Source organism: Bufo bufo, chromosome 2, assembly GCF_905171765.1.
Source record: "Bufo bufo chromosome 2, aBufBuf1.1, whole genome shotgun sequence".
Lineage (NCBI taxonomy): Eukaryota > Metazoa > Chordata > Amphibia > Anura > Bufonidae > Bufo > Bufo bufo.
Window position 1 is genome coordinate 351,265,207 of NC_053390.1, and position 22,265 is coordinate 351,287,471.

The 22,265-nt window shown below is 41.6% G+C and overlaps 1 protein-coding gene across 3 annotated transcripts in view; it reads left to right on the forward strand.

Annotated features, from left to right (window-relative positions):
• APBA1 (amyloid beta precursor protein binding family A member 1) overlaps positions 1–22,265 on the forward strand; it is a 180,111-nt gene that overhangs the window by 121,806 nt on the left and 36,040 nt on the right. Inside the window, exons 2-5 of one of the 3 annotated variants that reach the window (XR_005776236.1) lie at positions 8,772–8,870; positions 12,397–12,436; positions 17,095–17,240; positions 19,026–19,058. Coding sequence is in view for 1 of the 3 variants with exons in the window: in XM_040417091.1 (XP_040273025.1) it covers positions 8,772–8,870; positions 12,397–12,436; positions 17,095–17,240; positions 19,023–19,058 (321 nt within the window). In the remaining 2 variants the exon portion in view is untranslated. Of the gene's footprint in view, positions 1–8,771; positions 8,871–12,396; positions 12,437–17,094; positions 17,241–19,022; positions 19,059–22,265 lie in introns of all 3 variants that reach the window. The other 2 variants (XM_040417091.1, XR_005776237.1) reach the window with 2 other exon arrangements.

Genomic DNA, 22,265 nt, shown 5'->3' on the forward strand with positions numbered 1-22,265 from the left:
TGTCGAGTATTTATAGCCATTTTAACACGTGGGTATCATCCTTTTTATTGTTGTTTTTATTGTTGTTTTTAATGTTATTTCAAAGACCAATACATTTCTGTATGGTTCTAATATCTTGAGAGTGCCCAGTTTTTCTATTACATTATATTACAACTTGATATCAAATAGAAGGCTTAAAGGGAACCTGTCATGTGGATATTTGATTATAATCTAACTAATTATATACAATCATTAACTACTAAAAAGTGCCTTAGATGTATTCACTTACTGATGTGACAGATGGTTACCTCACAATATACACACAAAGATGCCGCATGCTAATGAGCTGATTTGAGTCTAGTGTTTTTTTAATTCAGAGCTATAGCCACTCCCCTGCCCACCTGCTGCTGATTCATATGGAAAATAACTGTCAATCAGCAGCAGGTAGGTGGGAAGAGTCCGGAGCTCATGAATATTCAGGACTCATCATTATCAGCTGGAGCTTTTCAATACAAGATGTTGGCAGATTGACTGGGTCAATTAAAGAAAGTGACCCAGCATTTTGCTAAGAGAATCAGTCACTTATTTATGTTGCCCTTAGTTAGGACACCATAAAACTGGTGACAGGTTCCGTTTAAAGGAGTTCTCTGGTTTCCATAATAACATTTTTATCTGCCCATAGTTCCCCATACACTCCATGTCTTTGTCCTGTATATACCTGTATTTAATGTCAGCACTTTCCTTCCTCTGTTCTCAGCATCACTGCATCTTGGCAGGATACTTACATGCAGAACTTCCTGTTATCATCTGCTTTCCTAACCAAACCCAGCATGCTTTGCTATGTAATGTTATTCTATTGCTGCTCTCTATTCAGTACTTATGCCTCTTATCCCTCCCCATGATGGGCAGAGCAAGTCCTGTGAAACGTTACAGATGAAAGCATGTTAGCAAACCCAGCAGGAAGCTGATGAAAACAGGAAGTTCTGCATGTAAACATCCTGCCAGGATGCAGTGATGCCGGAAACAGGGGAATGAAAGTGCTGGCATGAAAAACAGGCATATAAGACACAAATATGCAGTGTTTGGAGTACTCTTTGTAGATTTAAAAAAAAGTGTCATTTTGAAACTGGAGAACCCATTTAAAGTGAATGTTGACCTTTTTAAGTCCAATATTGTGTGCTGTGATTACAATAATCTACAAAGAAGTGCCAAATGTGAAGGAACCTGGCCATACACATCAGATAAACGTTGGCCATACCCACTGATTTTGGCAGAATCAGCTGATCGTCTAATACAGTGGGATGCAAAAGTTTGGGCAACCTTGTTAATCGTCATGATTTTCCTGTATAAATTGTTGGTTATTACGATAAAAAATGTCAGTTAAATATATCATATTGGAGACACACACAGTGATATTTGAGAAGTGAAATGAAGTTTATTGGATTTACAGAAAGTGTGCTATAATTGTTTAAACAAAATTAGGCAGGTGCATAAATTTGGGCACCACAAAAAAGAAATGAAATCAATATTTAGTAGATCCTCCTTTTGTAGAAATTACAGCCTCTAAACGCTTCCTGTAGGTTCCAATGAGAGTCTGGATTCTGGTTGAAGGTATTTTGGACCATTCCTCTTTACAAAACATCTTTAGTTCATTCAGGTTTGATGGCTTCCGAGCATGGACAGCTCTCTTTAAGTCACACCACAGATTTTCAATTATATTCAGGTCTGGGGACTGAGATGGCCATTCCAGAACGTTGTACTTGTTCCTCAGCATAAATGCCTTAGTGGATTTTGAGCAGTGTTTAGGGTCGTTGTCTTGTTGAAAGATCCAGCCCCGGCGCAGCTTCAGCTTTGTCACTGATTCCTGGACATTGGTCTCCAGAATCTGCTGATACTGAGTGGAATCCATGCGTCCCTCAACTTTGACAAGATTCCCAGTCCCTGCACTGGCCACACAGCCCCACAGCATGATGGAACCACCACCATATTTTACTGTAGGTAGCAGGTGTTTTTCTTGGAATGCTGTGTTCTTTTTCCTCCATGCATAACGCCCCTTGTTATGGCCAAATAACTCAATTTTAGTTTCATCAGTCCACAGCACCTTATTCCAAAATGAAGCTAGCTTGTCCAAATGTGCTTTAGCCCACCTCAAGCTGCACTTTTTGTGCTGTGGGCGGAGAAAAGGTTTCCTCTGCATCACTCTCGCATACAGCATCTCCTTGTGTAAAGTGCGCCGAATGGTTGAACGATGCACAGTGACTCCATCTGCAGCAAGATGATGTTGTAGGTCTTTGGTGCTGGTCTGTGGGTTGACTCTGACTGTTCTCACCATTCGTCGCTTCTGTCTATCCGAGATTTTTCTTGGTCTGCCACTTCGAGCCTTAACTTGAACTGAGCCTGTGGTCTTACATTTCCTCAATATGTTCCTAACTGTGGAAACGGACAGCTGAAATCTCTGAGACAGCTTTCTGTAGCCTTCCCCTAAACCATGATGGATTTGAGAGTTGTTTTGAGACCCCCATGTTGCTACTCTTCAGAGAAAACTAAAAGAGGAGGGAAACTTACAATTGACCCCCTTAAATACTCTTTCTCATAACTGGATTCACCTGTGTATGTAGGTCAGGGGTCACTGAGCTTACCAAGCCAATTTGAGTTCCAATAATTAGTTCTAAAGGTTTTGGAATCAATAAAATGACAACAGTGCCCAAATTTATGCACCTGCCTAATTCTGTTTAAACAATTATAGCACACTTTCTGTAAATCCAATAAACTTCATTTCACTTCTCAAATATCACTGTGTGTGTCTCCTATATGATATATTTAACTGACATTTTTTATCGTAACAGCCAACGATTTATACAGGAAAATCATGATGATTAACAAGGTTGCCCAAACTTTCGCATCCCACGGTATGTATGGTGGCCTCCTGACTCTTTCTTGACAGCAGTTGTCAGGGGAGAAAAGAAGTGGGCAGTTGGATTTCAACTGCTGGATCCTTTTGTTCTCCGGGAGATAAGCCACTGCCGGTGGTGTCAGGCAGCAGCTTTCTCCCTCAGTGCAGACATAAGCACACTTGTTCAGCCAAGCATAGCATACATCTGTATAGGGAGATCAGGAGAGATAGCTGTTTGCTGACAGGCGTATTGTTAGCCTTCGCTGTCAGTTTCTTAACTGTTTCTATTGACTCTTGATAACTATGGTGCGCACCAACTGGCTTAGTCAGATTTCAGGATCGTCGTTTTCATGTAACCGAAAGCATATCTGTTGGTCCTATGTTCATATGTGCCTGCATTGCTGAGAAAAAATAAGTTTTATTATATTTGCAAATGGACCTCCAGGAGCAACGGGGGCATTGCCATTACACCTAGAGGCTCTGCATTCTCTGCTGCACTTTGGCAGGACCAGGTAGTGAAAACGTCATCATACCTACCTGGCCCTGTCAATCAAACTGTAGAGGGCACAGCAGATGCAGAGAGAGCAGAGCCTCTAGGTGTAATGGTGACGCCCCCATTGCTTCTAGATTGTCATTTTCATAAAACATCATTTTTCTCAACAATACAGGCACATATGAAATTGGGACCAACACAGATGCCTTCATCTGCCAAGCGCACATGTAACAGGTCAGCCAGTTTTAGGCTACTTTCACACTAGCGTTCTGCTGTCCGCTCGTGAGCTCCGTTTGAAGGGGCTCACGAGCGGAGCAGAACGCTTCCGTCCAGCCCTGATGCAGTCTGAATGGATGCGGATCCGCTCAGACTGCATCAGTCTGGCGGCGTTCAGCCTCCGCTCCGCTCGCCTCCGCACGGCCAGGCGGACAGCTGAACGCTGCTTGCAGCGTTCGGGTGTCCGCCTGGCCGTGCGGAGGCGTGCGGATCCGTCCAGACTTACAATGTAAGTCAATGGGAACGGATCCGCTTGAAGATGACACCATATGGCTCAATCTTCAAGCGGATCCGTCCCCCATTGACTTTACATTGAAAGTCTGAACGGATCCGCTCAGGCTAATTTCGCACTTAGAAATTTTTCTAAGTTATTAATGCAGACGGATCCGTACTGAACGGAGCCTCCGTCTGCATTAATATGATCGGATCCGTTCAGAACGGATCCGATCAAGCGCAAGTGTGAAAGTAGCCTTATAGGTACAAGTCTGCTGACAGATGTCTTTTAATAAAATTGGTCATATATTCAAATGTTTTATGATATGGGTTTTTAAAACACAACATGGCATCTTCCTGGTACTTGTGGCGGAAATAACCTCAGCACTGGGTTTTGGAGGGGCCTGTTTGCCAGCCTCTTGCCTCAGGATTATGGCCCATATACTAAAACTTTGAAGGAGAAGTCAGACCGGCCGCACAGCCTAAATCTGTGGAACTGTTTGGGCAGGAAAGCCATGTTTGCGGTTGGTCAAATGTGACTTTCATGGAATTTGGGAACCCCTGCTATGATCTGGGTGATTTCTGGATATGTTGTTCGCCCAGATAAGAGCTATCCAGGGATGTATAATTTTTGGGGAAACGTTGGGCTTTGGGGTGTTTTGGGGAAAAATGTGTGTTTTCTGCCTGTGAGTAATTCAGTTAGCCCATTGTGTTTGGTAATTGCATCACAGGCAGAGCCCATTGTGTTTGTTAATTGTATAACAGGCAGAGGGGGGTTGTGTACAATTGCTGGGAGTGTTTCTATACTATAAATGCATGTAATTGGCTAACGTAAAAACTGTCTCAGTCTTCCACAAGGTCCCCAGGGGAATGTCCCTAGCTGGAAGACCTGCATAAAAGGCTGACATGTAGCCCGATTCAAGAGTTCCTGTTTTACCCTCCACATAGAGCCTTGTCTCATGTGTGTGGGGAAAAGGCTGTATCTACACTGGGGAAGGCTATACTCTGTATACTCCCCTGGCTATAATCCCTGTGCTCTTTTAAGAGCTTGTTCCTACATCACTGTTTGAAGGAAGAGAGGTTCACCCACTGGAGCCTGGAGCCTTGTCGTAGGTCCAGGGTAGGTAGAAGACAGTGAGATCCCAACCAAGCTGCAGCGGTGCGTGGGGTCGGCAGTGCTTACGGTGTAAAGTGGAGTGCTTGGAGCAATCGGGAAGCACTAGGAGCACCCATCAATGGAGGTACCCAGTCGGGGTGCCAGGAGATCCGTTACAGTACTTTTCTTGTGTTATCGTCTTTTTTTTTTTTTTTTTTTTTTTACTTTAATGTGATAAAACTAAATGAGTAGTTTTTATGTGTGCAGTTTCCATAGAAGATGTTCTTTGAAAATTTTCTAGAATGGCTTGAGAAAAGTCTTGACCTCCAAATATACAAAACTCATTAACCCCTTAGTGACCTGCCTGTTTTGGGCCTTACTGATCAAGCGTTTTTTTTCCTTTTTTCATCGTTGCGTTCCAAGAGCTATAACTTTTTTATTTTTTCGTCTATATAGCTTTATAAGGGCTTGTTTTTTGCGGGACAAGTTGTAGTTTTTAATGGCGCAATTTTGGGGTACACATAACTTTCTGATTAACTTTTATTACATTTCTGGGAGGGAGATGGGAAAAACAGCAATACTGCCACTGCGTTTTTATGTTATAAATTTTACGGCGTTCATTTTTCTGTAAATAACATAATATCATTATTCTCTGGGTCAGTACGATTACAGTGATACCGAATATATGTATTTATTTTTACATTTTGCTACTTTTTTGCATTAAAACACTTTTTTTTTTCTTTAAGAAAAAAATGTTTTTGTATTGCCGCTTTCCAAGACCCATAATTTTTTTTATTTTCCTTCTATGGAGTTATGTGATGGCTTGATTTTTGCGGGATGACTTGTATTTTTCATTGGTATTATTTTGGAGTAAATGGCGCCTTTTGATCGCTTGTTATTAAAAAAATTTCGGTGGCAACGAAGAATAAATGAGCAATTCTGTCTTTTTTTACGTTCACCTTAGGGGCTAATTTACATGATATTTATGTAGTCGTTACGGACGCGGAAATACCACACATATGGAGAAGATTTTTTTTGGGCTTATTTTTTTTTTATTGAAGAGCGTATTTTCAATGGAAAAAAGCACAAGGGGACTCCATAACAGACAGTTTTTTGATTTGCTTTTAAAATGCAATGTCCCTATAGTGCATTGCATTTTAATGGCAATGCTATTCTAACATTAACCAGCAGGCTGCGCCTCTCCTGCCGGTCCGCGGGATGTTAGAGCAGGGCCGCGGCTCTCATGTGAGAGCCGGGTCCCCCGTAAAAAAAGCAGCTGCCCAGCCTTAGGCCCCTTAGTGACCGCCGTAAAAACACGTATCGGTGGTCACTAAGGGGTTAAGCGAAAAGGTAATCTGTCATGTTTTGTAAATTGCTGTCATGCTGCTGACCGTATTTTTCATCCGTTTGCTATCTGCTCTTTTTTCAGATAGCACAGTGACTCATCCATTTCTGTGGAGCCATGCACACATCTGTATTTTTTGTGGATCCGTGTGGCCATTCCACACATTATAGAACATGTCTTATTATGGTCCCTATTGCAGACGAGAATAGTCCTTTCTATTGATGGGAGTCATTTGCACATTCAGATTTCATACCAGCTTTATGGGAGGAAGAGGAAATAAGATTGTAATGCAAAGCAGATGAAACACAAGCAGCACCTTTTATTTCAACAGTAAAAAGATAAGAAACGTAGTATTCTCCCAGATTAAACACCTAACCATATTGCGGTTTTCTTCTGCAGAAGCTGACTGGTGCTTTAACCCATTAGATTGACCCATTGTTCTGGTTCGGAACTTTGGAGTGAATTTCTGTCCTTGAATATCATTTTTAAATCTAAATAGGTTCGTATTTTCTTTCTGTGTCTGTTCCGGGTTTTTTTGCGGACCGTATACGGAACCATTCATTTCAATGGGTCCTCCAAAAAAACAAAAGTTACGTGTGCATTCCGTATGTCAGTATTTCCGTTCCGCAAAAAATAGAACATGTCCTATTATTGTCCGCATTACGAACAAGGATTGTACTGTTCTATTGGGGCCAGCTGTTCCGTTCCGCAAAATATGAAATGCACATCATCCGTATTTTTTGCGGATACGTTTTTTGCGGAATGCAAAATACATACGGTTGTGTGCATGACATTGGCACCAATCATTCTGGGCTAACATTCACTATTCCCTTTCCTGACACAACAGTTTTCTTTCTTTATTTTTTTTTAATATTCCCTGTCTTCCAGGAGACACAATTTTTCTTTATTTTTTCCGTTCACATAGCCGTATGAGGGCTTGTTTTTTTGATGTTGTACTTTCTAATGACACCATTTAATATTACACATAATGTAGTGGGAAGCTGGAAAAAATTCTAAATGGGGTGGAATTAAAAAATGACGCAATTCTACCATAGTTTTTTGGGTTTTGTTTTTTTTGCAGTAAAAATGACCCGTTAACTTCATTCTGTGGGTTAGTATAATTACAGAGATACCACATTTTTCTGAGGGTCAGTATAATTACAGAGATACCACATTTTTCTGTGGGTCAGTATAATTACAGAGATACCACATTTTTCTGAGGGTCAGTATAATTACAGAGATACCACATTTTTCTGTGGGTCAGTATAATTACAGAGATACCACATTTTTCTGTGGGTCAGTATAATTACAGAGATACCACATTCTTCTGAGGGTCAGTATAATTACAGAGATACCACATTTTTCTGAGGGTCAGTATAATTACAGAGATATCACATTTTTCTGTGGGTCAGTACAATCACAGAGATACCACATTTTTCTGTGGGTCAGTATAATTACAGAGATACCACATTTTTCTGTGGATCAGTACAATCACAGAGATACCACATTTTTCTGTGGGTCAGTATAATTACAGAGATACCACATTTTTATATTTTTTGTGTTTTTAATATTTGAAAACAAATAAAAACTGTGCATGTGGATAGGGGATAACTTTCCATAACTGAAATACCCCTTTAAGTTCCCGGTAATCCAGTTAATAAAGGAATGTCCCCTGATAAGTATGAAAGGGGCCATGCAAAGGATAACAGTGGGTCATAATTTACAAGTTTAAAGGCGATGTCCAACTTATTTCAAGATCTCCCCAAAGCCTCCAAATGTGTTAAAATAATAAAAGATTGTATGCTCTCCACCATGATAGTTTCAGGCATTGCCCCTTTGGTCCTCGCCCCCATACTGTGGTTACAGACTGCAGCAGTGATGTAGCCATGTACAAAATCAAAGGAAAACTGCAGCACGCGTCTTATTTTGCAAAAAAAATGCGCTTTTGTGCTTTATTCATTGAAAAGGCAACCCTGCGTGGGTTCTTCTCAAGCAGTGAATCATAGTGCATGGCCTGGTATATAGAGGCGCCTTAGCGCCGTCTCTACTATTAATGATGTAAAACAGTATATCATGACTGAAGATGACATGTAAATGGCGATATAAAGAATATCTCACGTGCACAAATATTTACAAGACAATGAAATGTGGGGCCCCATTGACTTTAATGCTCTGTGGTTACCATGTTACTGTGGTTACCATGTGGATATTTTTTTAAGACATAGGGGGAGATTTATCAAACTGGTGTAAAGTAGAACTGGCTTAGTTACCCATAGCAACCCATCGGATTCAGAGCTCCTTTGGAAAGGTGGAATCTGATTGGTTGCTATGGGCTACTAAGCCAGTTCTACTTTACACCAGTTTGATAAATCTCCCCCATATTTTCTACTGCGATTAGTAAAAAAAAAAAAATTGGGTGTTTTTGTGTGATTTGGTCAGCCATTAACAATTCTTTTGTGTTTTTTACTCTGTTTAGTCTCCATCTCCGGATTCTTCCACGCAGGGAGCAGAATCCGCAAACCGACAGCATGGTCAGAATGCCTGTGATGCAGCAGAATCCTCTTCTAATAAGGAGGTACGCCTACGTCCTGGTGGATGTCATTCAGCTCCGTTCTTAGGTGTTTATGGGTCACTTATGTGCCACATTCTTTATCACTCTTTAGGTTTCTCGTGGTCGCACTTGACCTTGGCCACCCAGCTTTCCAGATATAAACTCTGTAACATGAATTTTTTTTTTAGTTTTGTCCTTGTACAGATCTTGTCAGATCTCTCTGAAAGCACCTTCAGTTTTCTTGTAAAGGGGGTTGTCCCATGAAACATATTCTACAGTTTTCAAATCAGCACCTGGATCAGTTTTTTTTCCTTATTTCTCTGTTGATCTCCACTATATTGCTGAGGTGGACGCACATGCTCAGTTCCATCCAGGGCGGACTGAGAGCCTAAAGTGGCCCTTGAAAAAATACTAAAAGTGGCCCTGTTTTGTAGTTGGGTCCAAACTGATGGAAGGCAGGGCCCCCAATACCATACTGTGGCACATTATACCACCCCAACAGTGCCAAATACCACAGTCCATCACACCCCTTTGAACCCTGATAGGAAGAGCGCTACACAAAATCTGTATAGTAATGTGCACATCTACCTAATGAAGTGGTCATACAGGCTCAGTGCCATCCTTCAACTGCCATTCAACTTTGTTAAAAAGAGACTACCATGTAACTGTATGATGTGTGATTTTCATTTTTTTACCATTAATCATGAGATGAGGTCTGTTCACACTAGTGTTTTTCTGTGTTTTAGGCTACATGCAAACAACCGTATGTGTTTTGCACATCCGTATGCCATCCGTTTTTTTGGCGGATCCATTGTAACAATGCCTAAAACGGACAAGAATAGGACATGTTCTATTTTTTTTGCGGGGCTACGGAACAGACATACTGATGCGGACAGCACACGGTGTGCTGTCCGCATTTTTTGCGGACCCATTGAACTGAATGGGTCCGCATCCTATCCGCAAAAAGGAACGGAAACAAACAACATTCGTGTGCATGTAGCCTTATTGTTACATCTCTTCTTACAGGGAAACATAGAGAAATGTTTCCATAACCATTCCTATTAATTTAATTTGATTTTTTCCAGTTTCAGTGCAGTTGTATTTCGCTTCGTTTGCATCTCCTTGCACTTTCTATGATCAGCCGTTCAATGGGCGTTCCTGTTAAAGGGGTTATCCAAGACTATAAAAAGCCCCCCCATATGCCGGGCCCCTCACACTGAATATACTTACCTGGCTCCCCGCACCGCTGCTGCTGCTTCTCCCCGTTCGCAGATGAAAACATCCGGTGTCGGGGGTGAGCAGCGGGTGACGCTAGGGAGGCTCGTGCCTGTCCCCACCTGACTTTGGCTGCAACCCAACCCCCCCCTCTTCCACATCGACACCGGATGTTTTAAAATCCGCACACAGGGAAAGGCAGTAGCGGCGGTGAGGGGACCAGGAGTGGCGCGGGAAACCAGGTAAGTAGATTCATTGTGAGGGGCCTGGCATATGGGGGAGCATTTTATAGTCTTGGATAACCCCTTTAATATGGACCCCCACCAATCTGATTTTGATGGCCTGAAGATAGGCCATTAATTTCCTGAACCTGAAAAACCTCTCTTAACATAGTACTGTACATTGGGTTGTCCACACAATCATGTTACATTATTATGTGTGTATCTTCTCCAGTGTATTATAGGTACAGGTCACGGGCACGAACTACCATTCTTCCCCAACTCCCTTAACAGGACCTTGGCTTATAAAGCATTGCTGTTTTTATTGTTCCCTAATGTATGTGCCAAGGTCATATAAAGGGAATTTACATTTATGTGCTTTGTTTATTATGTATTTTGATGTTTTATAATATTTCAATTTCATAATAAATTTTTTTACCATTTATGTTAGTGGAGAGAAGTCTTGACACTATTGGCCTGATAGCCCTGTCACAATTACTGGTTGGAGTCTCTGACATGCACTTTAAAGTGCACCAGTCTCCTATCCTGACATGTCTGTTTTAGTAACTACTGACACCCCCCTTATAATAACAATTCTGGAGTGTCTGTTCTTACGACCCTCTGTTGTGCCATTGATCAGTTATTCCTACTAGAAGTTTATGAATGAATTTCCAGTAGTGTGCCATGGTCCATCTGGACATTCCTGGTTGTGGGTGTGTCTCTGCGCACTGTGGTATTATCCAATCAGTCCTGCAGGTTTCAGATTGTGCAAAGACACACCCCCAACTGACAGCACCCATCTGGACCTTAATTGTAAATCTGCTAGCAATTCATTCATAACCTTCTAACAGGAATATTAGAGGAATGGCACAACATAGAGTCATAAGAAAAGATTCTCCAGAATTGTTATTACATAGGGAATGCAAGTAGTTACTAAAACGGACATGTCAGGAGAGGTGACAGATGCTCTCTCTCTGTAAAGGGCTCTGTAATATAAAGTAAATATGACACAAAGTGTCAACACATCAAATAGTAAGACTTTGTAGTATGCACTGTAATAAATGCTGCCATACAGAGGAGCTGGACCCAATAGATCTCTGCTCGTCAAACCTACAGCCACGATGACAGCCCTCTGCCCCCGTGCATGTTGTACCCTCTGCAGAGGCAGAATTTGAACACATGTATATTACAGAACTTTACCAATTGATGTAACATTTACTTTTACAAATTTATTTAAAGGGGTATTCTGTTTTTTTTTTGTAAATGTATTTGTTTATATAGTAGGAAATCATACAGTTTTATAATATACACGTAATAAAAATTCTACATACATACTTTTCTTATATCAGGCAGTTGACCCCTATATGCAGAAGAAAGGTATAGCCCATGTGTCAGTTCACAGGTTTAGTCCCATCTAGCTCTCCTACGGATGCATTTTACAGGACTAAAATGGACTGTGCCATTTTTGTCTTTAGGGAGAGGCAAACACATGGATATAATAAAGGTCCTCAAGCAAAATTTGAAATAGATGTATGTTAGAAAATTGTTTGACATCCTATTCTGTAAAGAAATAAATGTAAGCATTAAAACCAGAATACCTCTTTAAGTGTGGAGTATATAGTATTGTAAGACATGACTGGTATATCTTGAAACTTGGTATACGTATTAACTAATGTACTTAAATTTTGGTATATTTGTGTCTTCCATTCCATGCTTGGTTTGCCTCTGAGCTTCAGGGGCAGAGGAATAAACCTATGAATAATATAGATGTTTTACCGTCCTTTCAGCCCTCTGAAATCCCGCGACCTTCTGACAGTCTCCTAGGCAGGAACTTCACGAGGTAGCATGCAGTGCTTGCAAGCATTACCCAAGTGTCAAACCAGGAGCCTGCAGATACAACCCTGAAATCCCCATTTACTGGAACATGCTAATAAGACACGTGCACCAGTCCCTAATTAACCACTAATAGTTTGAGAACAGCCTAATTTTTCTTAACAAGCGGCCGTCGGACTGCATTTGCTGTCTCTGGTGTGATATGTGCATGATGTCGTTTTTGTTCACCTTGCTGCATATGTCTTCCTTGTCTTTGAAACAAACATTGTTTGTCTTAATTACAGTCCAGAAAGAGCCTGGCTTCATTCCCGACCTACGTAGAAGGTAAGACTGAGAATGGATAGCCATTCATATCCAACATAGATTTAAACTTTTGTATCCCATTGTATTGTTGTGGTTTGCACATGAGATAGTAGAAGCAGGTTTATTTTATTATATGTTATAGATGCATGTGAGTTTTCTGAGGATTTAGTCCATCTCTACATGTTATTTTAGGCACTGCTGTCTCCTGTTCTAATAGGCATAGCGTATTTATTATACTTATTGTAGCCTGATATCACTGCAAGTATAACCCCTAGTAAGCCCCCATGCCATTGATTATTTCAAAGCTTCACCGATTCCAGTGGAATAGCAACGGGGATAATCGTGCATTGTACAATGTCCTGAAAAGGGCTTTCCATGTTGCTTTTTTAGTGGTTTGATAGTGGGTGACAGCTGATTTCTTGGGGTAGCAAGTTCCAGAATATGGGAGATGCACAGGAGAAATCTTGGAGGTGGTTGTGTCAAGAGCAGATAAGTGGGGAGCAAAGAAGGGTCTTGTGCACATTATTATGTGTGGAGATGTATCAGAAGATTAGATGAGGGATGTATGGAGGAGATAGGTTGTGGACTCCCTTAACTGAATTCCCTGGTCAATGGGTGGCTAGTAAAAGGATTAGGAGAGGGGAGAGGTGGATTAAATGGGTATCAGAGTTGAGAGTGGTTTAGTGGGTAGTCTTCTTACTGGGGTTCTGTTGGCATGGTCTTATACTGACTATATAAATAACAAAATACAGTTCCTGTGGACTTCCATTCTTCTGTGAGAGAAGAATATGAGCCTGCAGGGAGACATACAAGGCAGTAGATGTTCAAGATGAACGACAGAGTATTAGGGGCTCAACAAAGTAGTTCAGACACAGACAATAGTGGAAGTTGTAGGAAGTTGTGCATCTGTTATGGCTGTCCTGGAAGTTGGTGGAAGTTAGGCAACTGTTATGGCTGTCCTGGAAGTTGGTGGAAGTTGAACATCTTTTATAACTGTCCTGTAAGTTGGTGGAAATTGAACATATTTTATGGGTGTCCTGGAAGTTGGTGGAAATTGAGCATCTGTTATGGCTGTCCTAGAAGTTGGTGGAAGTTGAGCATCTTGTATGGTTGTCTCAGATGTTGGTGGAAGTTGAACATCTGTTATGGCTGTTCTGGAGGTTGGTGGAAATTAAGCATCTGTTATGGCTGTCCCGGAGGTTGGTGGAAGTTGAGCATCTGTTATGGCTGTTCTGAAAGGTTGGTGGAAATTGAGCATCTGTTATGGCTGTCCCGGAGGTTGGTGGAAGTTGAACATCTTTTATGGTTGTCCTAGAAGTTGATGGAAATTGAACATCTCTTATATGGCTGTCCCGGAAGTTGGTGGAAGCTGTGCATCTGTTTGGCTGTCCTAGAAGTTGGTGGAAGTTGAGCATCTGGTATGGTTGTCCCAGAGGTTGGTGGAAGTTGAGCATCTGTTATGGCTGTTCTGGAGGTTGGTGGAAATTGAGCATCTGTTATGGCTGTCCCGGAGGTTGGTGGAAGTTGAGCATCTGTTATGGCTGTCCCGGAGGTTGGTGGAAGTTGTGCATCTGTTATGGCTGTCCTGGAAGTTGGTGGAAGTTGAACATCTTTTATTGCTGTCCTAGAAGTTGATGGAAGTTGAACATCTCTTATATGGCTGTCCCGGAAGTTGGTGGAAGCTGTGCATCTGTTTGGCTGTCCTAGAAGTTGGTGGAAGTTGAGCATCTGGTATGGTTGTCCCGGAGGTTGGTCGAAGTTGAACATTTGTTATGGCTGTCCCAGGTCTAGTGGAAGACTGTATGTCTTTCCTTTGTACACAGGACGTAATGTACTATATACTAAACAGGTAAAAAAAAAAAAAAATGATAAGATAACCTTTGACCAACTTTTTCTGCAACTACTTTTACCTTCCTAAGGCCGTAATACAATGTATCAAATTCTATAAAGTAGAAGGCTAATGGGCATATTCATCCTGTCCTGAGTTTAAGAATCTGTCCATATATGAGCAGAGTTAGCTAGTGATCTTTATAATGGACTACCATAAGGTGTGTATAAGTAATGTAGCTGTTCCTGGACATGCTACCAATTTTTTCTCATCAAGAATGATTCCACCCAACCTAAAACCCATAAAACAAACAGTGTTACCATTGACTGTTAATCCATGGAAGGCCACACGACCATATACATTTTGCAGTCCGCAAATTGTGGATACACAAATTATGGATGCAGTCTGGGTGCCATCCGCATGTTTTTTGCGGACTCATTCACTTCAGTGGGTCGGTGGTGCACATTTTGCAGAACGGACATACAGATGCAGAAAGCACACAGATAATCCATGTGCTTTCCGCATCTGTATTTCTATTCCCAAAAAATTGGACATGTCCTATACTTGGCCGCAAAATGTGGACCACGGGCCAATTGAAGTCAATAGGCCCACAAAAAATTCAGATGCAACAGGGACAGTATCCGTATTTTGTTGATCCGCAATTTGCAGACCGCAAAATACATATGGTCGTGAGCATGAGGACTAACTGTCCATTAGTAAGTGGCAGAATCTTATATTAGGATGATTGGGAAGTGTACTGCTCTGGTTTTTCCATTACTATGAAACTGAGCAAATGTATGTCATATAATTACTGTTATTTCCAGAGCACGCTATTACTTTCAGCTTGCAGAATGTTTATCACCACAGGCTCGACAATTCCATCTTGCTGCAGGAATGCGGCTGTGCAGCAGGGTTTTTGCTTTAATAGTGGGAGGAAGGAACACTGACCCTTGGTCTTCTTGAGTGATGGCTGCTGCTGCTGAATTTGTTTTACGTTCCACTGTATTGCAAGCTTTGTAAAATTATATTGGAAATTATATTGGAAGGTGTATAACCCTGGAAATAATTGACTATATCTATGTATTTGAACAGATCCAGTAACTGTTTAGGACAGTGGTGGCGAACCTATGGAACGGGTGTCAGAGGCGGCACTCAGAGCCCTCTCTGTGGGCACCCGCACCCTGGAAAAAGTCTATGGTGTACCAATATGCCTTAGAATTTTCCTGCCATTCACCAGCGCAGGGTGCACTATGAACAGCACAGGCAGTGCACTCACTGTAGGCAGGCTATTATAGATAAGTGATAAAGTACATGGAAGATATACTATACTGGTATTCAGTGTAAATTGCCGTGTTGACACTTTGCAATAAATAAGTGGGTTTTGGGTTACAGTTTGGGCACTCTGTCTCTAAGGCTCAGTTCACACCTGAGTGTTTTACAGCGCGTTCGAACGCGCTGTAAAACGCATAACCGATGCAAAGCAATGCTTCCCTATGGGACTGGTTCACATTTTCGCGTTTTACAGCGCGTTCGAACGCGCTGTAAAACGCCAGACGCATACACAAGTTCGGTAGCGTTTTTTTGGGCGTTTGTCGCGCGTTCCCGTACATAGACTTTCGGGAACGCGCGACAATGTGTGCACACTTGTCTCTGTATGCGAGCTTGTAAACGCCCGTACAACCGCGCATACAGAGCGCTCCTTTCAGAACGCTCAGGTGTGAACTGAGCCTAAAAGGTTCACCATCATTGGTCTAGAACCTGTAAATCTAGTACTGTGGAAGAATAGGTTGACTGTGTCTGAAGTGTCCTTTAGATGTCCTGTCTCCAATGTGGATCATGATCTTATATCTTGATATCTACCACCCGCACACAATAGGGACAATTACGTAGGTAGTGAATAAATGCAGTACTGAATGAAATGTAACAAACCAAGGACTCTATGTGACCAGTTATGCACCCTGTGCTGACATCAGATTTTCTGTTATAATGATTTGTTGTGTCAGAATAGAGTTGAAATAGACACAATAAGCAAACTTTTTCTGATCTATTAACATACTGTAAAATATTGAAAAGCTGTGGACACCTCTTGTATTTTTATTTTATTTTATTGATTTAGATAGTTCAGAAGAGGAGAGAGAGAGAGGGACTGAAGCTGTCAGATAGCCAGTCTGATGGATTTATCACAACAGCATTCAGCTGCGTGTACTGTGAAACTTAGAAGTCAAACATGGCAATTTCTTAATAAAAACATTTTAGTCCAATCTAAATAAAAAATAAAATGCCTTGAAAGGCATCTAAAGCATACAAGATACCATATGTAGAACATTTTTAGAAGGCATCATGAAAGAAAAACACTTTCTTTTGGCATCTGCAAGATACCATGATGCCTAAGTATAACTAATAACGTATGTCCCAATGTTTAAAAGGTCGAACACTGGCCTATGATAGCTACCGTCCAACTGATAGCACTAGAGGCACTGGTTTCTTTTTTGGAAAGAGAGCTAATTTGCAGATGTTTTTCCCAGAGGAGCATTGCATGGCCTATCGGACTCCTTACATCTGCTAGGCTCTCGCCACAAGGAGCACTAGTATACCCCAGGTTCCCGACCGTAGCCTCTCACCCAAGTAAGCCAGTATTCTCTGCTCTGCACTAATGAGGGGGCAGTCATCCTGAAACTGGCTTGGCTATCATCCTACGTTATCTCTCAAGCCCTGTTTAAAAGGTTGAACATTGACTTATTGGATAGCACCTTTACAACTGGTGGCTCCAGAAGCAAAACTTTCTTTTCTTTGCTTGCTCATTTTTTTATGTCTAATGCTGGATTTTAAGTGTATATATATTTTCTCCCAGTCCCTGGACCCTGTGATCCAGAAGATTTAATTGATGGCATAATATTTGCTGCCAATTACCTTGGCTCCACTCAGCTACTGTCTGACAAAACTCCATCTAAGAATGTGCGCATGATGCAAGCCCAAGAAGCAGTTAGTCGGATTAAGGTAAGGGGTTAAACGTCTTGTCACTTATTATGTTTAAAGAGTACTGTTATCCCCCAATGCTCTGTACTCAAACGTCTGCGATTCATCTTCCCACAGTCTAATTAGGAAACAGAAAAATAACATGAATCAGTTAGAAAGAGCACAGAGTGTAGAAAATATATACCAAAAAATCTCAGCAGTCCCTTATGATTATCCTGTCGTTTGATCCTATCTCATATTACAAAAAAAGTTTAAGAAATTTTCATCCCTTCTGCTCAACATCAGGCAGAACTGGACTATGGCTGTAAGGCAACTGGCTGCAGCAGGTGCCCTCCTTATTTGCTCTGAAGCCAGTCATGATAAGCTTGCCTCCCTAGAAAAGCCATATCGCCTTAAGACATCTGCCAGACATAAATGGAATTGATCAGGAGTAAATTAACACCTTATTCTTTCCAAGGTTTTTTGTGAGCATGCAGAAAATACTGCGGACAGAAACTTCAGTCTTGCATTAAAGGAGTTGACCATCTTTTGACATTTACATTATCAGTAATGTTGTGTCTGTAGATCTCTGTTACATTATTACTTGTGTGGGTAATGGCACTCTTCCTGTTAGTTGTAGCTGGTCTTATTTAAGGATGGCTCTAACATTGAGCATGATGGATATAAAGTATTATTAGTTATCTGAAGGTGGAATTAATATTTAATTAAACATATAAAAGGGTTCTCCGAGACTGGGAACCCCTTTGCCCTATTACCAGGCAGGGTTTGGGAATTTAAAAAAAAACCCTCTCCTATCACTGGGGCTCCGGTTCCCACACCGAGCTACCTTCTCCTCTGCTTCAGGTCCTCCTAGACCAGTAGTGTAATGTTCCATCTACACTCATTGCTGCCCAGTTAATGTATTTTGCACGTTACCGCTGAGGCAGTGAACGGTTTGGCAGCGGTAACATGTGGCACATCAAAATTCCAGTACAGTGGGGACCAGAAGTGGAGGAGAAGGGAGCTCGTTGCTGGAAATGGAGGCCTTGTTACAGGTGAGTCTTTTTTTTAAAATCCCTGCACCTTGCCTGGCAACATCTTGGACAACACCATTAAAGGAGATGTCTCACAGAGGATGGCACCACCGTCCGATCATTGATGGTCCTATTTCTTTATCTCCTGTAAATCACAAGAGAAGTGGCAGCTGATTGGAGTCGGAAGGAGGTTAAGTGGGGCGATGCTTTCCTAACGCTGCATCCTGTTTGTTCTAGTGACTGACAGAGGTCACAGTGGAGACACTGACACCAGTTGAGCATTGGTGGCGTATTTTCTAGAGATATGCTACCAATGTCTCTGGTGAGACAACCCCTTTAAGACAACTGCATTACTACTGATTAGTTACCCATTGGTGAGATGATAGATTAGGGATGAAGGGTTACATTCCCTCCATCTTCATTATTTTAACAATGCTACATCCACATCTTAATATGAGTTGTTTTCATTACCGTTAAGTTCATGTTTCATACAGACCAGTTTTCTTTCTCATTTCTGTGGATTCTAAAGATGTGAAGACATCTGAGTTTTATTTGCAACACGTACTATATATGGCAGATAGCTATAAAGAAGCCGGCACAACTGTGAAATACGTTAAAAATGAGCAGCAAGCCATATGTCATCCCACCCAATGCACCGTAGCTGGTAATGCTAGCCTCTCCAGTTCTGTCTTACATTGTCAGTAGCTGCCTCCTATACTCCCCTGAAGAGAAGCAGAATCGGTAACCTATTCTCTAACCATATTCCTGTCTCTGTTTATTTCATGCTAAGCAGATGGCCCAGAAATTAGCCAAAAGCAGGAAGAAGGTGCAGTACAATCTCATCACTTTGTTGTTATGCTTGTTATTTTATTTTAGTTTTTTTTTTGTCTTAGCTTGCATTTTCCTATCTTGATGTGTCATCTTTTCTGTGAAAGCTATCCTCTCTTTTAACATAAACATTTCATTTCTTAAACTATAACCATTAACCACTGACCATTAAGACGTTCATACCTATTGTGGTCATGCATACAGTACCTGGGTTTCATTAGATACAACCTCACTAATTTAAAAAAAAAAGAAATGACATAGGAAATGGGAATGGGCAGCCATTACAGCTCCTATTTTTCCATGCTCTAAGAACGATAAATCTACCCGGTTATGCATCACTACTTTGTCTGTAACTATATTGCAGAGTTGCTTAAAGGGCATCTGTCAGCAGTTTTGTACCTATGAAATTAGCTGACCTGTTACATGTGCGCTCGGAAGCTGAAGGCATCTGTGTTGATCCCATGTACATATGTGCCCGCATTGCTGAGAAAAATCATGTTAATATATGCAAATGAGCCTCTAGGAGCAATGGGGGCGTTGCCATTATTACACCTAGAGACTCAGCTCTCTCTGCAACTGCCACTTCCTCTGCACTTACAAGGCCTGGCATGATGATGTTTTCACTGCCTGGCTCTGTCAATCAAAGCGCAGAAGACGTGGCAGTTGCAGAGAGAGCAGAGCCTCTAGGAGTAATGGTGAGGCTCATTTGCACATAATAAAACATAATTTTCCTTAGTAATGTGGGCACATATGACATGGGTCCAACACAGTTGCCTTCAGCTGCCAGGCTCACATGTAAACGGTCAGCCAGTTTCATAGGTACAAATCTGCTGACAGATGCCCTTTAAGACTAAAAAATAAAAATGGTTAAGCAGAGTTTTTGAAAAAATAGACAATGAACCGGTGCTCTATCCAATCAGCTGTTGGGACGGTATAAAAATATTGTATATTAGGAGAAACCTACTGACTACTTTGTGAATATTTTCTTTGTGCAGGTCTAGACTGCCTAAATTGACACTATCTGCAGGATTAGTATATCTGCTCCTTTGTTATTTTGTGTAGAGGTCACAGGTATTAATATTAACCGTTAGTCCCTGTGATTTAATATTACAAAACAGATTCGACCATGGGTGTCCCTGCCAAAAAAGTAACCACTGAAGTATTATAGCTATACATAGGGACTCCCCAGCATACATGTAACCAGGAAGAGCTCACTAAATGAGGCAAAAAACTAGAAAAACTAAAGCTCATAAACATCCAATTTATGAAAAAAGTACTTCATTATTACATAATAAATAATGTATATAATACCATTAAAAAGGAGGGTAGGGAACAGAGAAAAACACCATCCCAGCAACTTACAGGTCACTAAATCCAAGTAAATGCATGTACAATCAAAAATTAATCGGTTACATTATAAAGGTGAGCCCTCAATGGTGGATGACATGAAAAGGACAACAGTTAGCAATACTACCCACGATGCAAGAGTCCTTATAGAAGACACATTATAGTGTAAAATACCTGTGGCTAATATGTATACCGTCTAAATCCCAAAGATATATGGCGTGACCTGATGTCCTAAATATAGGCTGCAATGCTGCACAGTATATAAATGCGAGAGACTCACCCACTGATGATAGGACCTGCGTTACTGGGTGTAACGGAACGCCTAGCACCCCGACCGGGTACCTCCGTCGATAGATGCTCCTTGTACTTCCAGAGGACTACAAGCACTCCACTCGACACCGTCAGCACTGCAGACCCCACGAACCGCCGCAGCTTGGTTGGGGTCTCACCGTCCTCCACCCACGCTGGACCCAAGACTGGGCTTCAGCTTCCAGTGGGTGAACCTCTCCTAAATCCAGAGACAGGAACCAGGAGCAAGCTCTTACAAGAGCTTATACTCAGGGGAGTATTGTGATATAGCAATCCCCAAGAGTGTAGTTATCCCATGAGCCAAACATGAGCCAAGACTTCATGAAGGTATAAAACAGGAACTCTCTTTATTTTTACACACAAGCATTTTATACACATCTTCCAACAAAGTTACCACCCCAGGGTTTTGTAAAAACAGCCAATAACCACTTACAATGCACTCAGACACTCCCACACAAAATCCTCCCCTATGTCCGTGATAGAATTACCTCACACTGGGTTGATGCAATCATCACAGACAGACGAATACACAATATCCTCTGTTCTGGAGACAACCAAGAAGTAATTCAAATATCTCTCAGGACAAAGGACATCGCCAATACACACAGAGAGACAATGGAACAGGCATCACTTACTCAAACATACAATGTCCCACCCTTTACATTACACATAGACATTTAACACATTCCCAGACAGCTCAAGTCTGAGTGCATATTATTAGGTGAATGGCACTTAGACAACATGAATACAATAAAATGAGCTAACTGGGTACCCTCACATAACGTACCATACAATTACACAGACAGATGATTCTGTCACACATCTCAAAACCCCACATGTCCCCATATAGCTTCGATCTGAGCGCTCAGATGCCACAAACACAGTCAAATCGCCATGGGGGTTTAGGTTTTGCATGGGCTGATGAGAGGGCCCATAATCCTGGGGCAAGAGGCTAGTACCCAGTCCCCTCCAAAACCCAGTGGCGAGGTTGGTTTCGCAACACTGGGATGGGTAACGCCATCAGTAACATATGCGTAACATTCACACGCCGTATTTATTCATGGAGATCTGCAGCAAGTGGACATATGAGATATATGCAGATGAAAGGACCATAAATGTATAAATGAATTGCCAGCAGCCTGAAATAAATGTCCAGCTGTGTGTTACCAGTTGGGGTGTGTCCCACTCCCTGCACAGTCTAATACCATCCAATCAAGTACTGGCAGTGTCAGACTGTGCAGGGACCCACTCCCTACTGGTAGCACCCATCTGGACCTTAATTGCAGACTGCTGGCAGTTCATTTATAAGCTTCTAGCAGGAATAATAGAAGTTTGGGACAAGATAGAGTAGTAAGAATGAATTTTTCAGAATTGTTATACACGTAGAACAGACCTGCCAGGAGAGGAGACGGGTTATCCTTCACTGTTGATAGAGTGGACAAAATTCACAATTTACTGTGAAGTACATCCAGTAATTAATAGTCCTATACCACAAGGGCCCCATAGACGACACACATGTAGTCACTCTGGCCAGGATTCTATTTTATTA